Source organism: Myotis davidii, unplaced genomic scaffold (assembly GCF_000327345.1).
Source record: "Myotis davidii unplaced genomic scaffold, ASM32734v1 scaffold77, whole genome shotgun sequence".
In the NCBI taxonomy this organism is placed as follows: Eukaryota; Metazoa; Chordata; class Mammalia; order Chiroptera; family Vespertilionidae; genus Myotis; species Myotis davidii.
In genome coordinates this window covers 5,171,015-5,190,896 of record NW_006289713.1, presented here as the reverse complement: position 1 = coordinate 5,190,896, position 19,882 = coordinate 5,171,015, and the positions used below count along the sequence as shown (strand labels likewise).

General features: G+C 61.3%; 1 protein-coding gene across 8 annotated transcripts in view; it reads left to right on the top strand.

Annotated features, from left to right (window-relative positions):
- GSE1 (Gse1 coiled-coil protein) overlaps positions 1 to 19,882 on the top strand; it is a 436,931-nt gene that overhangs the window by 394,501 nt on the left and 22,548 nt on the right. For 5 of the 8 annotated variants that reach the window (XM_015562979.1, XM_006762225.2, XM_006762227.2 and 2 more), the window contains 2 exons: positions 5,362 to 5,580; positions 17,388 to 17,587. In XM_015562979.1, the coding sequence (XP_015418465.1) occupies positions 5,362 to 5,580; positions 17,388 to 17,587 (419 nt within the window). The remainder of the gene's footprint in view (positions 1 to 5,361; positions 5,581 to 17,387; positions 17,588 to 19,882) is intronic. The other 3 variants (XM_015562980.1, XM_006762230.2, XM_006762231.2) reach the window with 1 other exon arrangement.

The following is a 19,882-nucleotide window of genomic DNA, read 5'->3' as shown; positions in this document are numbered from 1 at the left end:
CCCCCCCCCCCCCCATTTGGCCTGGTCTTTCTGTCCTAGGTGTGAGGGAGCTGCCATCGGGCTGTGGTGTCCCCGGACCCCCTGCTGGGGCACACATGCCGAGGAGGAATGCTAATTTTAGATGCCTAATGAAGCTGCTCGTTTGGAATTCTATTTTAAGTGACCTGACATCAGCAGAGCAGCTTTCCTGGCTCATAGCTCTTGGAGCCCATGGCTGACACCATGGCAGGGACGCTGGCTATGGGGGACCCCCCAGAAACCCAAGGGGGCTGTACATGGGGACACAGGCCACTGGCCGGGTTTGGGGAGCAGGTGCCAGGCTTTGTCTGAAGATGGGGAGGGCAGGTTCAGTGTGGGGAGGAGGGGTGTCACTGTGCGGATGCCAGCGGGAACTTGATGACATTCAGGTGGTGGCTGACCCAGGAGAGGAAGGAGAGGCAGACCTGGCTGTCGAGGGGGGCTGTAGGTGAGGGTTTGGGTTCCAGTTCCAGCAGGGACACCCCAGTTCCCTTGGCTTCTGCACCTAGCTGGCTGGCGGCCCTAGTCGGGGACACCCCCACGCTCCTGTTGGCTGTGCCAACTTCATGCAGGCAGGTCTCCATCTCTTTGAGGGCCCCTGTGTTTTGAAAACCAGGTTCACTGCAGAAATACTAGAACAGAGAGGGTTTAAAAAGGATAAAAAAGAGATTTGCTCCTCTTGCTGCCAACTGAAGATACCCACCACTGGCCATAAGGGACATGAGACATTTTGGGGTCTGGCCTGGGATTTGCTCTGTGGCACCACCTGCCCATCTAGCACCTCTGTGCCATCCTGCCCAGCACTGGCAGCTGGCAGTCACAGCATGTTCACCCGAGTTGCCAGCTGGCCAGCCTGTCACACGGCTACTGGGCAGTGACCTCACATCTGCTCCCCTGGCCTCTGGGACTGGTCATTGGGAGGTGCAACAGTTACACTGCCCGTCCTCGCCTCCCAGCTCCTCCTCCCTGTCTGTCGTGGCAGTGTCCATGCAGGGTGGGCTCCTGGGCAGGACAGAGCCGGCCCTTCTCTCAGCCCCAGAATGGGTCTGGATCTGGGCCCTGACCCTGTAAGTGGGATGTAGGTGCTGTGTTTGAGTAACCGGTCTGCTGCTGATCATGTTAGCCCTTCAATCCAAGCCTGCCCTTCCCCATCGGTAGAATGGGCACAAAGACTCCTTTGTCTTAGGGTATTTGGGATTTAAAGAGGTGGCCACATCTTTAAGAGTGGGGAGGAAGGGGTGATTGATGGCATCAGAGAGGACTCTGGATAAAGGCGCATAGTAATTCTTTGCAGATGGTTGGACCTCTTTTTCCATTACAGCTGATATTCAACATTCTCTTATTTTAGCTTCAGATATACAGCATAATGGTTAGACGATCAGATGGTTGAACTTCTTGGGCTTCAGGAAAGAAGGGAGATAGGGACAGATGGAGAGGGTGGGCCTTGATGAGACAAGTAGGCAGTGACACTCACGGATGCCGCATAACAAACTATCCCAAACTTAAGAACAGCCAGGGGCCCGGGAGCAGCTCGGCTGGCGGTTCTGGCTCAGTCCACAGTGAGGCTGTCATCGGGCTGTTGCCCGGGTTTTTGTGCCTTCAGAGGCTTGACGGGGGCTGGAGGAGCAGCTGCCGGACGGCACCTCACACAGCTATAGACGGGAGGGCGTGGCTCCCTGAAACACGGATTCTCTGCAGGCTGCTTGAGCATCCTCACAGCGTGGCCGCTGACCACCCTCAGCTCAAGTGATCGGAGGGAACCGAAACCTCAGAAAGCGAAACGATCAGGCGAGCTACTATGGTGAAAGGTATTTTAGCTCGGGGTGTGTGTTTGCACCTTCGGTCAGACTTCACGGTTAGGTCTCAGACTGGGCAGGTGGTGTCATGAGTGGTTAGAATGCTGTGTCTGAGCCCAAGAAACGGGGTTCAAGTCCCAGATGTGCCGCTTAACGGTGTGGCCTTGCGCCATCTGTATGGCCTTCACCAGCGTTCAGACAGCTCCTGGCTTTACTTTCCCCGCTTGCACGCGGCTGGCCTCTGGGCGATGCCTGAGGCCGTGAGGAGTGGGCACAGGGAGGGACGGTAAGTGGTGGCTCTGCGGCTGGGCCTCTCCCGGGCTCTCCTGAGAGGTGCCCCAAGGATCTGTGTGGCCTCTGAGGGTTGCTGAGATGTCCCCTGGGTGAGGGAGCCCTAGGGTCCCTCCTCACCCACCTCATCTGCCAAGCGGCCCTTGTAGTGCCCTTCCTCTGAGCTCCTTGTCAGGACCTGGTGAACTTGAGGCCCTGCCCAGGGCCCCAGACAGACAGGCCTCCATCTTATGCCACGTAGCCTCTGGAGACAACCCCCCAAGTGGTGCATTGAGTGTGGGTGCTGAGCAGGACTGTCCCCATCAGCGCTCGTGTGTGGGGACACAGCCTGGGTGTCCCCTGTGGGCAGCAGGACAAGAGCTCTGGTCCCCGGTGTCCTGGGTGTCAGCCTTTAGCTGCCGCTGCTGCCCGCTCAGGGTCATGGCACTGGCCCTCTGCCCGAGGCCGGCATGCCAGGCTGGGCCTGGCTGTCCCCAAGGCCTGGGGAAGGCAGCAGCAGGAGGAGGGGTAGCATTGGGGTCCCCACCCTAAGCAGTGCACAGACTTCTGACACCGCCTCACCTCTGCCCCTCGAAGCCCCAGGTGGGGCAGTAGGCAGCCTCTGTCCTGCTTTGCCGAGCCTGACCTGCGTGGCCTTGGCCAGACCCCACACCCGTCCGGACCTAGGAGCGGGGTGTTTGCCCCAGTTGGCTGATGGGCTGTATAATAGCAAGCGATCCTTGGTATGTGCCTGCCCTGCTCTGAGCCCAGCACATAAATTAGCTCCTGGAGTCCCTCCGGGACTAACCTCAACGAGGTGGACTTTCTCCTTATCTCCATTCTACAGACCAGGGGATTGAGGCTCAGAGAGGTGGAGTGACTTCCCTAAGGGCTGCGGGGCCAGGTTAAAGCCCCAGACGCCTGGCCGCTGAGTCAGTGCTGAGCCCTTACCTCCAGGCTCCTGCTTTCTGCTGACTCGTGGCCTTGGCCGCACCTCCCATCCTCTGTCCCTGCTGGCCATGGGCGGGGGGGAAAGGACACTAGAGGCAGCCTGAGGCCAAGCTTCCGGAGCACGTTGTCCATGTGCTCACTGGCCCTTGAGTGGCTGGCTGGGCGCCAGGTTGGCTGAGAAAGGACTCTTGTCAGAACCTGTGCTTTCTGGCCATCAGGCTGCCAGGGGCAGGGACCCCGGTGCTTGGGATTCTCTGCTGCATTCTAGGTGACTGGACATGTGGCTCCCTCTCCCCCCCTCCCCCGCCCTTCCAGAAAGAGGAGGACACCGGGGTCAGCCGCGGGTCGGTGCCTGGGCTGCTCAGTGGGGCTGCTGCCGTGGGCACTGCTGCCCACGTGACCCGCCGGCAGCTGGGAAGCCAGCCTGCTGGCTGTGGGCACAGGGGCTCTTGAGGGGGTCCTTTGTTCCCGAAGTACAAGCCCTCACCCGAAAGAATGGTGTTCCCTCGAGCCTGCGCCTGCCTCAATATTGTCTTTTATGCGTCAGCTGCTTCCCCCGCCCCACTGCCACCACCATGCACCCGGCCCTCGCCGAGACATTTTTCCTGCCCAGCGGGGACTGATGGCACCGGCATGGCCTGGCTCTCTGGGGCTGAGGGCTAGGGCGTGCGTTCAGGGGAAGTGGGTGGGCTGGTCTTGGGGGCCTGCCCCTGTGGGAGACCCCTGTGCTCAGCTGGCCGCATTGGGGGTGGGGGCATGGAAGCAGGTTCCAGTCAGACCCATTTAGACTTGACACAGAACCCTGCAGAGGTGAGGTGGGCTCTGGGTCGGGGGATCACAGCCTGGGGCCGGGGGGGCCTGCTCCCATGCTCCTGCCCTGTTGTGTTCATGGATTTCTGTGGTTGTGCTTGCCCCACCCCCACGCCCACGATGCCAAGAACCCCCTCCCTAGACGACCTCGCGGCCTTCCCAGGCTCTGTCTGTGGGTTGGAGGGTAATTTGCTCCTTCCTGCTCATGACCTGTTGCCCCTGCCAGCTCCGAGGCCGCGGCCTCGATTTACGCCCTGGAATTGCACCGCAGCAGCGAGGGAGCAGGGACTGGGCCTGGGCAGGTGGCCCCAGGGGCAGGAAATGTTCACGGAGAACTTATTTATGGCATCCTCTCCCGCCCAAGACGGAGCTGGGCCTGATTGATGGGGCGTGCGGGGCAGGGGGGGGTTCCGCCTCCTCGCTGACACTTGAATGGGACTGGAAAGGCCGGGCCTGTGATTAGGTGGCCAAGTCCTCCCGCATGGCGTCTGAGGTCGCCCTGGTGGGCGGCAGCTCCTTGGCCAGTGTGGCCTGGCCCTGGCCCCCTGTGGGGAGGGGGTTTCCCCGCCGATGACTGTTAGATCTGCAGTTCTGAATCTTGAGCTTCTCCAGGCGGGGTCTGCGCCCGGTGAGGGAACACGGCGGGGTCTGTTCGCTGTGCTCTGTCCCCCACTTCTCCCTCCACCGCTGACGCGGCCCATCCTCCGCAGGCTGCTCTCACAGGCACCTCCTCAGCTGGAGACCATGCAGGATCCCTGGGTGACTTCAGGACTCAGGAGGGCATGGTGGCGACAAACAAGGCCTCCAGCCACCTGCCACCTCCGTGCACTGGCCCGTGCCCCCAAGATCTTTCCCTGCCCAGAAGGGGACCGAGGGCACCAGCATGGCCTGGCTCTCCGGGATGTGTGTTCAGGGGAAGTAGGTGCACTGGTCTTGGGGGCCTGCCTCTATGGGGCCCCCATGCTCAGTCAGATACCAGGTCTGCACTGTCTGAGCCTGTTTCCATTTTTCTAAAACGGGGACGGTAGCAGTGCCGGCCTCACCAGTTGTGCCAGAGGCCTGTCAGAAAGGTTAACTGTGAGTTGCTGGCCTGCTTGTCCTCGTTATCACTGTTAATCTGGCTGGCCCTTCCCCTTGCCTCAGTCTCCCTCCCCCAGGCCTGGTCTGGGATGATTTCTGAGGCTGTTGCATTCTCCCAGGCTTCCCCAGTGGCCCTGGCAAGGTTGTAGGATGTGCAGGTCGAGCCATTGGGGTCCTGAGCACATACCTTGTTCTTTCATTATGGATCCAGGCGGGTGGGGGTGTCCCTGGGCCCTCAGGGCCACTGGCTGGACTCACAGCCCATTCTCTCTGCAGCACTGGCTCTGTCTGCTCTGCCTGCCTATCCTCTGGGGCCACCCAGGCTGCTCCTGCTCCCTGCATGCCCCTGCTGGCCAGACCCCTGAGCCCCGGACCCCGCTCTGGTGCTGGCCTCCTGCTCTCTGGGTGACCTCTGGTTCTTCTCTTCCTGTTTCAGGCATGAGCCATGAGCCCAAGTCCCCTTCACTAGGAATGCTTTCCACCACGACCAGGACCACCGCCACCGTCAACCCCCTCACCCCCTCGCCGCTCAATGGCGCCCTGGTGCCCAGCGGCAGCCCCGCCACCAGCAGTGCGCTGTCGGCCCAGGCCGCGCCGTCTTCCAGCTTTGCCGCTGCGCTGCGCAAGCTCGCCAAACAGGCAGAGGAGCCCAGAGGTAAGAGGCGCACGCCAGGCCACGACCGAGGGAGGGAGAGGAGCCCCCGTGCCTTCCTGCCAGGCCGCTCCGCCCCTGGGGCGCCCCAGGAAGCAGCTGGTCCCACAAGCAGGAGCCAGGGCTCCAGTCCCCGCTTGGTTTTCTTGTGCTGGTTCTGTCTGGTGGGAGCAGCACCGTGAGCTGCAGGCCCTCCCGGACCCCTGCCCGGCCAGCGCGCCCACGCAGCCATGGGCACCTCTGCTTGGCTTCTGCTTTCGCTCTGTCCTGCCTCTGTACTTTCTTGGGTCCAGGAGCCACCATGGGGGGGTCGGTGGTGGGATGTGCACCCGGCTGTGGAAGGTGGACCTGCTGGGCCACCGGATCCCTGAGTGGCCTCCGGAGTGCTGAGCCCTGACCCGCCTCCCTGGGGCCCCTGGGAGCCCACTCCCCAGGTCACCTGTCCCTAGAGAGCCATGTGGCTCCAGGCTCTGATACCCATCCCAGTGTGTCAGGGAACAGGCTCTGGAAACTTGAATGATCCTGGAACAGGGTTTCTGGGGCAGCTCCCCACCTCACTGAAGCGGGGATGGCTCGGTGGCATGGACAAGTGTTGGGTCCCCGAGCGGTCCAGAGCCCTAGCTCCTGGTGTCTTTGGGGCAGTGACGTGCTGCGTGACATTGGCAAACGCTGACCCTCTGAGCTTCCCTCTTCTTGTTTGAACCCTGAGGCTCTCGGTGCCTCTGGCTTCGGGCACTCCTCAGGATGAGCGTCCTGCTGGCCCGTGTTGGTTGTGGGCAAGGGCAGCTGGTTCAACGAGTGGGGGGAGGGGCGGTTTTCACCGAGCTGCCAGGAGACCTGGGCCCATGCGGGTTCTGGTGCAGGCCTCTTAGACACCCTCTGGACTTACCGCTAGGAGGCGGGGGCCCACATCTGCGGCAGAGAAAGCGGGTACTCTGGGTGCCTCTGCCTGTCGTCTGCCTCGTCCCAAAGGCCCAAGACTTGGCATCTGAGTTCCAGGGCCCTGGGGAGCACCCAGGAAACACGTGTGCAGGAAGGAGCTGTGTCGGTTCCTGTGGGCCCTGTGGCCTCAGCTCAGTGGAACAGACACTTGCCCTAACCTGGGCTTGCTGGGGGTTCTTCAGTTCTGGGATCTCGTCTTTTCCCAGGCCCCTTATACTACCTGGTTTTGGGATGGAGGAGGATGTGTGGGGGGAATGAGCTTAGAATTGATGGGCAGGATGGCATTGGCCCAGGAGGGAGGACCACTGAAGCCTGCTTTCACGTCCACTCACTGAGGGCTGCTCTGTCCACTTGGGCAGTGCAGCTGCCAGCAGACCTTCCTCGCCGCTGCATGCACACCCCTCCTCACCCTCCACGCCAGCCTGGGGACCCCATGGCCACTTCTGAGCGACAGGCTGCAGGACGTGACGGCGTCAGTGTCAAGAGGCCTGGCTGCCTAGGGTCACAGTGCACCGCCCAGCTGAAGAGCAGGTGCCCAGAGGAGGCAGCAAGCTGAGCTCTCTGCCTGGACGCAGTGAGGCCCCAGACCAGACAGCCGGGCAGGCTGCAGGGCGCCCGGGGAGCCGCGCACATACCTGGAATTGAGGCTCAGAGTCTCCTCAGAGCCTGTGAGAAGCCCCTGGGGCAGAGTTTGCCCAGCAGCTCCCTGCTTTGGCTGTCTTCTCTGAGAGCGTTCCAGAAGACAAAGAAACGGCTGGCGTGGCTTTCAAAGCAGCGTGTGGGAGGACGCTGGTCCCGCCTGGGCTGAGTCACCCCGAGTGTCAGGGCTTCGGCAAGCAGCTGTGTCCACTCCGGGCCCGCTGGGTTTGAGTCCCAGCGTGACACCCCACATCTGCAGAGGATGTGGCAACAAAAGGGCACACGTCCCTCCTTGCCAAGGCAGGTGGTGGAGAGGCCTGCAGATGCGGGCCCACATGTAGGCAGGGAGCAGGAGCTGCCTCAATGGCTCTTTGGCTCCTCGCCAAGGCCCTAGGCTGGCCCCACGTCTGGCGTGAGTGGCGGCCCCGGAGGCAGCCGGCGTGCCAGAGGCTGCTGGGCCTCGTTGGCTGGGAACAAAGTGTGCGGCTGACGGGGGTCAGGCTCTGTGGCTGCAGCCGGGTGTTGTGTGACGCCCTGGGAAGTGTCGGTAGAAGGTGACCCACGCTGGCCTGAGCTCTCACTGTCGTCACAGCGTGGTGCCTGCCGCTGGTTCCCTGATGCTGTTCCCCTTGTTCTACTGAGAAAGCTGAAGTCTGGGTGGGGCTCAGCATCTGTGGACCTTGGAGCAGTACGTGGATGCCAGGATGCTCTGATGTGTGTGTGCCTGGGCTCGTCACCTTGTACCTGGCTGTGGCGGCCACGAGCAAAGTGGAGTGCTCAAAGCCATGGCAATGAGCTCAGTTTGCAATTCTCCATCTGGTCAGCCTTAGTCGGGGCCTTGATGTGAAGAAATGAGACGCTTAGTGGCCCTATGGTACCTTCTCTGGATCACCCCCCATGCCCGGCCCCATTATCTCGCTGAGTCACCCGTGCTCTGGCCTTGCCGTCTCCATCTGCAGAAGTGGCTGGCGGCCCAGGTTGGTCCATGGCGCAGACGGAGAAGCCGAGGCCAGAGAGGTCAGGTTGTAAGCTGCAGCTGCTGGCTTTCCGAGTGTCTGGAGAGCGGGGTGAGGACCACCGGCCTGAGCGGCGACCTCAGCAGGGAAGGAGGCCCCTGTGCCCCCCTGAAGAGCTCTCAGTAGTCCGTGCCTCCCTGGAGGGGGTGGGGGAAGAGAGGGGGCAGCTTCTGGAAGCCGGGGGCAGCGAGGCACAGGGATGCAGGACGCAGCATGTCCCAGCTCCCCTGCTCTGCTCTCCTCCCTAACCGGACAGCCAGGGGACTTCGGGTCGGCGTGGCAGTGGGCGAGGGATTAGACTTGTTCATTTTTTAAGATAAAAGTCACCCTGCAGCGGTTCTCAACCTGTGGGTTGCGACCATCGGAAAACACATATCGCATATCAGATATTTACAATTCATAACAGTAGCAAAATTACAGTCATGAAGTAGCAACGAAAATAATTTTATGGTTGGGGGTCACCACTACATGAGGAACTGTATTAAAGGGTCGCAGCATTAGGAAGGTTGAGGACCACTGCGAGGGTACAGCTCTGATGTTTAGTGTATTCAGAGTTCTGTAACTATCACCATTAGTTCCGGCACATTTTCATCACCCCTAAAAGAACCCGGGACCCGTTGGCCGCCACTCCGCCATGGGGGTGCTCTATTGGTGCTACCTCTGTGGGTCACAGCCACGCGCTGCCTTCCAGCCCCTCCATGGGGCAATGCAGGACTTCGTGCCTTCCCGTGACACGGCGCCCCTGGGCTGGGTGGCACACACCCCTGTTCCCTCCTTAGTCACAGCAGTGATGTTTATTGAGCACTGGCTACATGCTGCCGCCCACCCTCCCACCCCGTGCTCAGCGTAGCCCTGGCCTCTGTTCTCTGTTTTGTTGGTGGACGACATCATTGAGCTTGAAGCTTCCCAAATCATCAGCAGAGAGGACTTGTGTCTCAGGACACTGCCACCTGCTCTTTCTCCCACCAGGCCAAGCCTCTTTTCTGTGAGGGGGGCCCCCTGGACAGTGAGGTAAGGGCCCTCATACTCCCGGAAGTGCTGGCATCTCAGCACCTGGGGATTGAGGTGGCTCAGAACCCCATGGTCGCCTCCCAACAGCACCATCCCCGCAGGCAGAGGTGCTGGAGCCAGAGCCGCTTCCAGACCTGCACAGGCCACCACCCGCCCCACCCCACCCCGCAGGCCCATGGAAAGCTGACTGGCTTTGGTTATGTCAGCCCCAGGCTGCCCTAGTGCCTGTCCCAGCCTGGAGCGCATCCGGTTCACCTTTGACCCTCCCCGCACCCCTCCCCCACTGTGGACGTGTCATCTTATTTTGATCCGCGGACCAAGCTGCCCCCCCCCATTCCACCCCCACCCCCACTTCTCCGGCTGGTAATGCCTTCCTCGCGGGTGCGGTTTAAAGCTCCAGTTCAGAGGCAGCAGTCTGTGCTCTGCGTCCGCTCTGCCGGAGAAAGCCGGAGAAAGGCTGCGGGAGTCGCCCTCCGTGGGGAACCTTATCTTTCCGAGACTCCCAAACGCGCATTCTTTCCATTGCAGCAGAACCGGCCTGATCAGTCCCCTGTGGCCAGTGTGGCCGGGCGCCCATCCCTAGGGGCCGGATGCCTGGACCGCCTGACCCTTTACCCACCCCGGGGCGAGTGCTATCGGGCGATTAGTGGATTCTGGTTCACGTCCTGGCTGTGCGACCCTGGCCCTGTCACCTCACCTCGGTCTTTTCTCAGGACAAGGATAACATCTACCTCATGGGTCCGTGAATGGGGGCCCCCAGTGCTGCCAGTTCCTCTCTACCCTGACTACTGCCACCCCCACCCCCACCGCTAATGCCACCACCCTCTCCTCTGCCCCCTCCCCCTCCAGAAGCCCAGCCTGGGGCTTGAGGGCCTCCCTGGGGGGCACCTGGGAAGGAGGTGCCTCCATTGGGGGGGCGGGGTGTGCTCCTGGACCCTGGCAGCTGTATCCAGGTCTCTGGCTGGCCGCAGTGAGAGGCAAAGAACCTGGCCCGGCCGGGCTGCGGTCAGCCAGTGCCACCACAGCTGGTCCTGCCTGTGCCAGTGGCATGGGGTAGTCCAGACCCAGGGCGGCCTCTTTCCTTCCCCAAGTCCCTGGTCTTTACTCCTTGGGAGAAAGGTGCCCACGAGTGACCAAGCCACACCACATTCTGGAAGGAGCCTCGGGCTACAGGTTTGGGTCTAAATCCCAAGTCTGGGTCTGACCCCAATGCACCCATGGGACCCTTTGTCAGTGGCAGGCCAAGGGGCCCCTCCTTGGACTGAGGTGTCACGCAGGCAGTGCCCCTGATGTCTGTCATCAGCTACTGGAGCCCGCCACTCATTGCCCTGCCCGTCAAAGCGATGTCTCCGGGGCCACTCGGCCTTTCCTCCGCCCTGAAAGCTGCTAGGCCAGTTCCAGCCTTGAGCTGGCCTCCCCTCCTGCCAGGCCCCTCCCAGAACCTCTTCTGGACAGAAACCATGCCCCCCATAGGTGTCTGAAGCCCCAGTTTGGGCCTTGGAATGAGTCCCAGGCAAGGAGTCCCAAGACCCCTGTCACAGGTCGTGGCCCCTCTCGGCCTCCTCCAGGGCTGGCAGGGCCTGCGGGTGTCCCCAGCCGGCCCGTGGGCTTGGAGGTGCTTGCTGAGCGGCTGAGTGAGGGCGCCAGACAGTTTGTTCTCCCTTTGAGCCTGCCTGGCCCTGGCTGGGGTCTGATAGCTGCTCGCTCTGCCCTAGGAGCCTCCTCAGCCTGACCCTACCCCTCTGCACCCCCAGAGGGCGAGTCTGGTAGCCTGTGTCCCCGCCGTCCGGAGCGTGACAGGGCGGCTTTCACAAGCTGTGTGGCAATCTGCTCGCCTCCGCCCTGCGGCACCTCCCGTGGGGCTGCTGCGCTGGCTGCTGAGAGCTGGGGCTGCATAGCCGAGGGCCCGCCGTCCTCAGCCACTGGGGGTGGGTGCCCGAGACACCCGGGGCCTGTGCACATCCAGGGACACATCAGGCCAATCCCAACTCATCCACTCTTGTCCCTGCACGTCTTGCAGAGGCTGATGGACGGCACAGGCTCCTCGGCCCCTGGAGAGCGCCTGGGGCTCGGCTGTGGGCGTGGGATCTCCTCTGGCAGCTGTGGCCTGGGGGCCTTCTTTGTGGCCAGGTGCTGGGCTCGGGGAGCGAGCAAGGGTGGGCCCTGAAGCCATGTGGGCCCATCCACGTCCCATGGCGTCTTCCAGCGATCGCGTCCGTGTTGGGTGCGTGACGTGGCCGCCCTGAGCCTGTGGGACAGGCGAGCGGCCTCACCCGTGGCATCTGCAATGAGCACAGGCACCGGTTTTGTCGCCTGTGAGAGAAATGACCGAGCTACCACGGCTTTCTCTGGATCAGACATCAGGAGGTTGACAAGGGCGGCGATGGTGGCAGCTGGACTTGAATTTCTAGCTGTCGTTCAGGTCCAGAGCCCCGAACGCTGGGTCCCCAGCCAGCTTCCTTCCCCAGTGTCAGTTGGCTGTCTGCCTCGTCTCGTCCCTGGCTTTGCAGGCGGGTCCGGTTACCATTGAGCCCCTGGAGCCGCCTGGAACCAAGGTCCGGCCCCGGAGTCCCAGGGCGGCTGGGAGCGCCCTCCCGCCGTTGGCGTTTGGGGCTGTGACTGCCTCCGAGTGCCCATCGCTCAGCCAGCCTGAGGGGCCTCTCCTTGCTGCTGCCACAGACCAAACCGGGAGGAGAGATCTCGCCTGGCACCCTCGCCACTTGCGTGTGTGTGTCAGCCGTGCAGCTGGCAGGCTTGGCGAGGTGGCATCTCCCTGTGGGTGTCTTCAGCCCCATCTGTCTCTGCACAGGTGTGAGCTCCGGCAGGGGTGCCCTCGGCCTCGGCGCCTCTCCCTTCTCTTCTGTCTGCTGGGCTGGGACTCTGGAGGCAGGTGGGCGGGCGTGCCTGGGAGCTGAGCGCCTGCGCGATGGGAGGGAGGGCCGTGGACTGGCGGGTGATGCCAGGTCTGGCTATCAAGAGCGTTGGCCTCCCCTGGCCGTGATGATGCAACAGCGACTTTCCCTGTCACCCTGAGCCCCCTCGGCCTCCTCGCCCCTCTTCCCTTGCCTCCCTGGTGTACCCCTCTCGGCTTCTGCACCCTAACACAGCAGCATTGCCCCTCAATTCAGGAGCCTGCTGGCCTTCCAGTCCTGCTCACCAGCAAGGCATTGGCCCCTGGAAATGCATTTGGTGGTAAAGATCTGCATCTCACACTTGCTGCTTTGGGTTTAGTGACAGTCACATGACAGTAAGTCAGGTGCAGGAACGTGCTGGTGGCCGTGGAGTGGAGTGGGGACTCCGCCTGTTCCCCCCCCCTCCTCTCCCCTCCCAGCCAGTGGAGAAGCTCCAGGTGGCAGGTGGGAGTGTCCTGTGCCCGGCTGTCCCCTCTGGGCCAGGCCTGTGAGTCCAGAGGGTTCCCACCCCATTCCCACTACCCTGTGCTTTTGACGGGGACTTCATCTCCCTGACCCCACGCTCCCGTTCCCACTGGCACAGGTTGGACTTCCATTCAGGGTCCACTGTTCCCGTTTCCTTGGGGACCTTTCAGGGAAAGGAGGCAGAACCCAAACTGGACAGTCGGTCCGGTGTCTGTCCCACTCCGCTGCCTGCTGGCCGGGAGGCTGCCTTCAGGCCCCACCGCCCCTTTGGACCTCACACATGAAGGGGTCTGGCTGATTGATGGCCAGACCCCTTTCCGGGCCCAAATGGCATGAGGCCACCAGGCCAGGGTTCCTACATCCTGGGTGGGGCTGGGGCCGGCGAAGGAGCAGCCTGGAGGGAGAGGGCCTTGTGGGAGGCTGTCTCCCAGCGGGTCCGCTGCCCACACCAGGCTGAGGGCTCACTCAGCCCCGAGTCCACCGGTGGCAGCCAGAGTCATGGTGTCCCCAGGGTCGTCACGGCCTGACAAAGTTCTCACTGCGTAAGGTCGGCCCAGAGACCAGAACAGATGCAGAAACGGGAGAGCGGAGGGGCCGGGCAAGCAGAGCACAGAGGGTCCCCGGGCTCCCTCCCCCCTGGCTCTGGGTCTCAGGTCAGACCTGCACTTGGGCAGCTCAGCTGGAAGGGACCCGTGCTGCTCTGCTGCTCACTTGCAAATCGGTAGCAGCTGCCTCCTGCTGGCTTCCGAGCTGTCCATGCAGTTTTGCCCCGCCAGCCCCACGTGCCTCTCAGGAAGATGTCCCCATGGTCCTTTTTTAGAGAAAGATCAGGTGGTCACCGTCGTCTTCTGTCCTCTCTGTCACGCCCCCAAGCTAGGCAGCCTGACTCAGTGCAGGGTCAGGCCTGGGTGGACAAGGGCTATTTGGTGTGACTGTGACCAGTCCTTGCCCTGTGCACCCTACAGTGTCCCAAGCCCGGGCGGTCCTTAATGACACAGAGATCCTTGTTAAGGGCATGCAGTTGGTGCTCAGTAGTTGTTTGCGTGGCTGGTGAAGTGCACGTCGAGGAGAGCTGACAGGCTGCTGCAGTGCCGCAGCTTTGTTTCCAGGCCTCCCTCCCCTCCCCTTGTGGCATCTTTGGGGTCCCAGCTGTTAATTACATGTGCCCAGGCGGCCCGAGGCGCTAATCCTCGAAGTCAGGCGGCAGAGGTGACACTGAGCGCTCTGCCTCTTGTCATCTCCAATCCGCGTGCGTCCACTGACTCCTGCCGCATGCCTCCAGTTAATTACAGCGATCACGGCCCTGCCGCCCCCACCGCCGCCCAGAGAACGGGGTCGGGTGGCCGCTCGCTAATTGGCGGGTGCGTGGTCAGGGATCGATGGCGTGCTCCGCTGGCTACTGACAGCCCGGCCCCAAGGCATTAGGCACTAATTGTGGATGGCCTCCCAGGCGCCCCCCACCCCAGCCCCCTCATTCTTAGAAAGGAGGCTAATCCGGAGACTAATGATGGAGGGCGGTGTGCAGGGAAGAGAGCGGGCAGAGGCCAGGTGGCCCTGAGTCTCCCAGGCAGTTCTACAATCCCCTGGGCTGTCGGGTGCTCCTGCTCCCCAGGGGGAATGTAGGCGCCTCCCTCCCGGAGGCCCAGAAGCTGGTGCAGGCTGGGGTTCAAGGTGTCTGGTCTCCTCTTCCTTCCCTAAGCCCTGCAGGACAACAGTCTATCTGGCCTTCGACCCCAACTTGGCCTCCGGGCAGCTGCAGCCTCTGCCTTAATGGGTGGGGGCTCTTAGTATGTTTATTTCTTTACATTTTTGGCTCCAGAGCATGAATATCCACCCTCCCTCCACTCACAGGCAGAGTTTAGACAGGGTCACCCAGAGTGCAAGCTGGGCGCACAGTAGGTCCTTCGGGCAGCCAAGTATCTGAGGCTTTATGTGCAGTGGTCACATCAATACCACTCACAAGGTGATACTCCCAACCATCCGTTGATGATGATGGATCAAGAAAATGGGGTCCCTTCACACAGTGGAATATTACTCAACCATGAAAAGGATGCAGGCCTGACAGGGTGCCGTGGGGTGGACCATAAAAACATGCTCCGTGCGAGAAGCCGACACAAATGGCTGCGTGTCATATGGTCCCGTCTCCGTGAAAGGCCCAGCATAGGTACATCCATGGGGACAGAGAGCGGCTCGGTAGTTGCCAGGGGCTCGGGGGAGGGGAGAGTGCTAATGGGTAGGGAGTTTCTTTTGGGGGTAAAGAGAACATTCTAGAATTGATTGTGGTAATGTTTGCCCAGTTGTGAATATACTAAAAACCACTGAATCCACAAACTTGATATGGGGGAGTTCTTTGGTGTGGGAGTCATATCTCAATAAAGATGCGACAAACCGCCCTGGCCGGTTTGGCTCAGTGGATAGAGCGTCAGCCTGCAGACTGAAGGGTCCCGGGTTTGATTCCGATCAAGGGCATGTACCTTGGTTGCAAGTGCATCCCCAGTAGGGGGTGTGCAGGAGGCAGCTGATTGATGTTTCTCTCTCATCGATGTTTCTAACTCTCTATCCCTCTCCCTTCCTCTCTGTAAAAAATCAATAAAATATATTTTTTTTTTAAAAAAAAAAGATGCCACAAACCAGGAAAAGGAGATTGGTAGAGATTCCATGGAAATTCCTTTTTTAAAGAGCAAGATCCCTGCCTAGTATTTTGTATTTTTCCAAAAATTTAAATGGGCTTTTTATCCAAATACTAGAGGCCCAGAGCGTGAAATTCATGCACGGATAGGGTCCCTAGGCCTGGTCAGCGATCAGGGTCAATCTGTGGGGCGATCGAGGAACCCCCCCGCTGGCACCCGCCTTGGCTGGCCTGGGGCCTGCAGGCTGAGGGCAGCTCCTGCGTTGAGTATCTGCCCCCTGGTGGTCAGTGCACATCATAGCAACCGGTCGTTCCACTTGTCTTTCTGCCGTTCAGTCGATTTGCACGTTAGGCTTTTATTATATAGAATAAATTCCCACAAAAGAGTGCACAGACCATATGCGTCCAGTGAGACGAATTTGCAGAGTGAACCACAGGCCGGAAACAGTGAGGCCCCGCTCCTGAAAAAAAAGAGGGGGGTGGACAGCAGGTACAGCTGCATTCAGACCCTGTAGCTGCGTTTCTCATTTTTCATCTTCACTCGGTGGTGTTGCTGTGACTCCCTCTGTGCCTGGAGCTCTGGCTGCTTCCTGCCCTCTGTGCCTGCTCTATCCTGACGCCACTTTGGTGGACGCCAGCCCTGTTGTGCCAGGTACAGACCCAGGAGCAGGATGCCAGGCCAGGCCCTGGGCAGATAGCAGAGCCTGAGGACACGCAGGCTGTTTCCCAGAGTTGCACAAACCTGGTGAGGGTCTGGGTGCCATTCCCTCCCAGCTTACCACCAGGATTTCCCCCATCGGCTGTCAGTGGACGGCAGCCCCCCGGCCCCTGGGAGCCGCTGGGTCAGCCCCAGCTTGTTTCAGAACCTCGGAGGCCTCCCCGCGGGAAGCAAGGCCGCTCCCGTCCTGCCCTGTTGGCTGTCCCCTGGCGGTAGGGCATCGGACCAGGAGCCTGGGAGTTTGCCCCCACTGGTGGGGGCAGAGATGGGATCTAAACCCCGTGCTTGGTTCCAGGGCTTGGTACAGGCAACTGGGGGTTGCCAAATTGTAGGGTGTGGTCGTGGTTGCCTGGTCCATCTGGAGAATGGGGACAGCATCCCCCACATGACTCCTCACTGCCCATCTGGCCGGGCACTGACGGGTGGGAGCTGGGAGTGAGGGGCCTCCTGGCCTGGCATTGTTCCAGGGTTGCTGAGCTGGGCAACTCTTGGGGCACAGCCTGTGGGCTGGGTGGGGGCAGGTCTGGCTGGACTGGGCGTCTCCCTGTAGAGCTGCCCCATACAGTTGTACAGGCTGCGCACAATGCCAGGGAGGAGCCACACAGAAGAGACCCGGGTGGGAGCACCTGGCTCAGGGCCGAGCTCTGTCTCCGTGGGGCCTCCTCTCTGAGGCCACTCTGCCTCCTGATCACGTCACTGAGGCCGCACTTGGCCGGTCGGGGCCTCTGGGTCGGAAGGGAGTGAACCACGGTAATTCCTTCATCTCAGTGATACCTTGGCAGCTGCAATCATCCGCGAGCCCGTGAGCCGTAGGCCGCCCTCTAAGCTAAGGGTTTATTTGGTAACATGAGAGTGGCCACTGGAGATAGTGTGGAGACCAGTGTCCCTGGGACCGACACAAGTTCTGAACAGATTCGGGGAGGATGCCTGGAAGCTGATGGGATTTCTCCTTCCAGAAGGGGAGGTCGGTGCTGACACCTGCTTCCGCCGCTGCCTCAGGGCTGCAGGTGCCCCGAGTGGGGTTCTTAGAGACAGAGGTGCCCAATTGTACATCCTTAGAGGGGTCAGCGTTTGCCCCTTGAGTCCGGATGTGAGATGGGCATCCCCAGGCTGCTACTCAGGACTGTCAGCAGCAGCCTTTATGCCAGATCTGCCCAGACCAAGGCTGATACCCAGAATCCATACGAGACGCGTTCAGGTGCCAGCTCTACACCCCTGGCCAGCGGAGCACACAGCCGCCACGCTCAGGCAACCCTGTGACCATGCGTGCACAGTGCCAGTGGTGGGACAGGTGTGCCCTCGCCTGCCTGATGCCTGGCACTAGTTGAATCTTGGCTGTGATGTGATAAAGCCTGGGGGTCTGGGTGCTGCCGTTTGTGGCTCTCAGATGAGGTCTGGGTCTGAGATGGGGCTGGAAGCCTGAGCCGAGCGCTGACCCGGCTGACTCCACGCTGAGGCTCTGTGTCCTTCTCTTGCAGGGTCTTCACTGAGCAGTGAGTCGTCCCCTGTGTCCTCTCCTGCCACCAATCACAGCTCCCCTGCCAGCACGCCCAAGCGCGTGCCCATGGGCCCCATCATCGTCCCCCCCGGGGGCCACAGCGTCCCTAGCACGCCCCCCGTGGTGACCATCGCCCCGACCAAGACCGTCAATGGCGTCTGGAGGAGCGAGAGCCGGCAGGTGAGTGCCCGGGGCACGCGGTGGGGGTGACCACAGGCCCCAGGTATGGGAAGGTGGCCTTCCACAGGGGAGGACTGGATTGCGGGGTTCAAATCCCTCACTCCCAAACCCCTGCTCTCCTGGGCCTCTGTCTTCTCTGCAAAATGAGGTGACACAGAACCTACCAGGGGGGTCCATGCAAAGTAAGTCCATTCGTGGGTGTGATTTTCCTCCAGCTGCCACCACCCAGCACCGCAGATGGGCGCTTCCAGGTGACCTTGCGGTTCTGGAGCTGGGAGTCTGCCCTCAGGTTGTCGGGGGGCTGGCTTCTCCGGGGACCGCTCCCTGGCCTGTCACAGCGTCTTCTCCCTGTGTCTTCGCCTGGTCTTCCCTCTGTGCACGGCTGTGTCCTGATCCTTTCTTATAAGGACACCAGTCATGTTGGGTCAGGGCCACCCTGATGACCTCATTTAACTTCACCGCATCTTTAAAGGCCCGATCTCCAAATACGGGCACATTCTGAGGTCCTGGGGGCTGGGGCTCCCACATGAATGTGGGGGGACATAATATAATTCCACCCGTAGCCCCATGTACAGTGCTTAAAATGGTGTTTGCATATCACCGGCACCTGCTAAACAATAGTTATTGTTATTATTACCTGTTGCTCAAACAAGGAATTGAATGCAAAAGCGAGCCCACATTTTCACGTTTCTATCCTAACTGTTGGCACCCGTCAAGGTGGCCCTTCCCAACACGTGGGGTCCCTGTGTGTGGCCGCTGCCAGGTGACCTGCCTGTGCAGACGGAGCTGGTGGCCCGGGGCTGACCCCTCCCACCTGCTCTCCCCCCACACCTGGTGCTCCCAGCCCCAGGAGCCCTTCCTAATTAAGAACGCTGTCACTGTGCTCCTCCTGGATTCTCCTGCCAAGCTCCCTGAGGGATGGCACCACTTGGAAATACTAATTAAACCACAAAGAAAGCAGAGGGGAGGGGGGTCTCCCACTTCGCCCCATCCCAGCGCTGCTCTGCGGGGAGGGGGTGGGCATCAGCGTCATCAGGCTCCGTCTTGTTTTCTGCCCCGGAGGGTGGGGGTGGCACCCGCCAGGCAGGCCCTGACCTACGGAGGGGGGGTCCCCAAGGCACCCATGGACACAGCTGTGGCCTGGGACCCCCGGGTGTGGCCCTGCCTTGCCCCCACAAGGCCCCCTGTGCTGTGACTGCCTAGAAGCTGCTGCCTGGACGTGGTTCGCTCGCGCCACCCTGTGCGCAGCTTGGAGACTGAGGGTCAGGGTGGGACTGGTAGGCAGATTCCGGCCAGAGGGGTTCGGAGCAGCCATAGCTGCCCCCTAGTCCTGGTTTGAGGGAGGACAGGGGGTCTTTCCCAGCGTCTCCCTGGCGGCCACCTGGCGGTCAGCCTTGACCTCCGGCCCAGCCACCTGGCTCAGACAGCTGCGGCTCCTCGCCTCTCCCCTAACTCACTCGGGTCCAGGTGGTTTCTGCATCCTGTTGTGTCCCTGGCTGGTGACGGCTGCCACAGCCCCAAGTGTCCCCTTTGCTCCCGCCCAAGAGGGACCCAGGGCGCCTTGTAAACAGCCCCTTCCGCTGCAGGCCCCTCCCCGGCTCCGCGCCCAGAAACATGTGCTAACCCCAGAGAGGGCCGGGCCATAGATCTGCTCCAGCCATTGGCAGGTAATGAAACACTAATGCCGCAGGGAGGCGGAGGAAGGGAGCTGGATTAGCGGCTGATGTATGGCTCATCAGCTCAGCACAAAGGCTCGGGGAGAATGCAGTCCTTCTGGGGAGGGGGCCCGGGGAGAGGCTGAGGGCCGGAGAGAGAAGCAGCTTCCTAAAGTGTAGCCAGGAGTCACGGGGGCCTCCTGCGTGGTGGGGGGCCGGGGGCTCTGGACCCCTTTGCTGCGGTCACTCAGATTCCCCAGGTTGTCGGAGCTTGGAAGGGACAGATGAAATGAAAAATCGTCTATTTTAAAGCTAACAGGGCATGTCCTGTCTGTCTGACTGGAAGCCTCTCTAATCACCAGAGAATGAAGGATTTGCCTCCCTCCCTGCCTCCCCCTCATTCGTCTTTTCTTTCATCGCTACAGCTGCGCCTGCAGCCATGCAGCCGTGGTGCAGAAATAAAAGCTGCCCACAGACGCTCCTCGATGCGTGCCTGGCTGCCGGGGACAGCAGGGGGAGCCCAGCCGGCACTCTTGGGGTGCCTTGGGGTGGCAGCTGAGCCTCCTCGGCTTGGCCCGGGTTGGGGACTGCTGTCTGGGCCCATCCCACCCTGGGCAGCCCTTGTGCGCCCTCCAAGCCA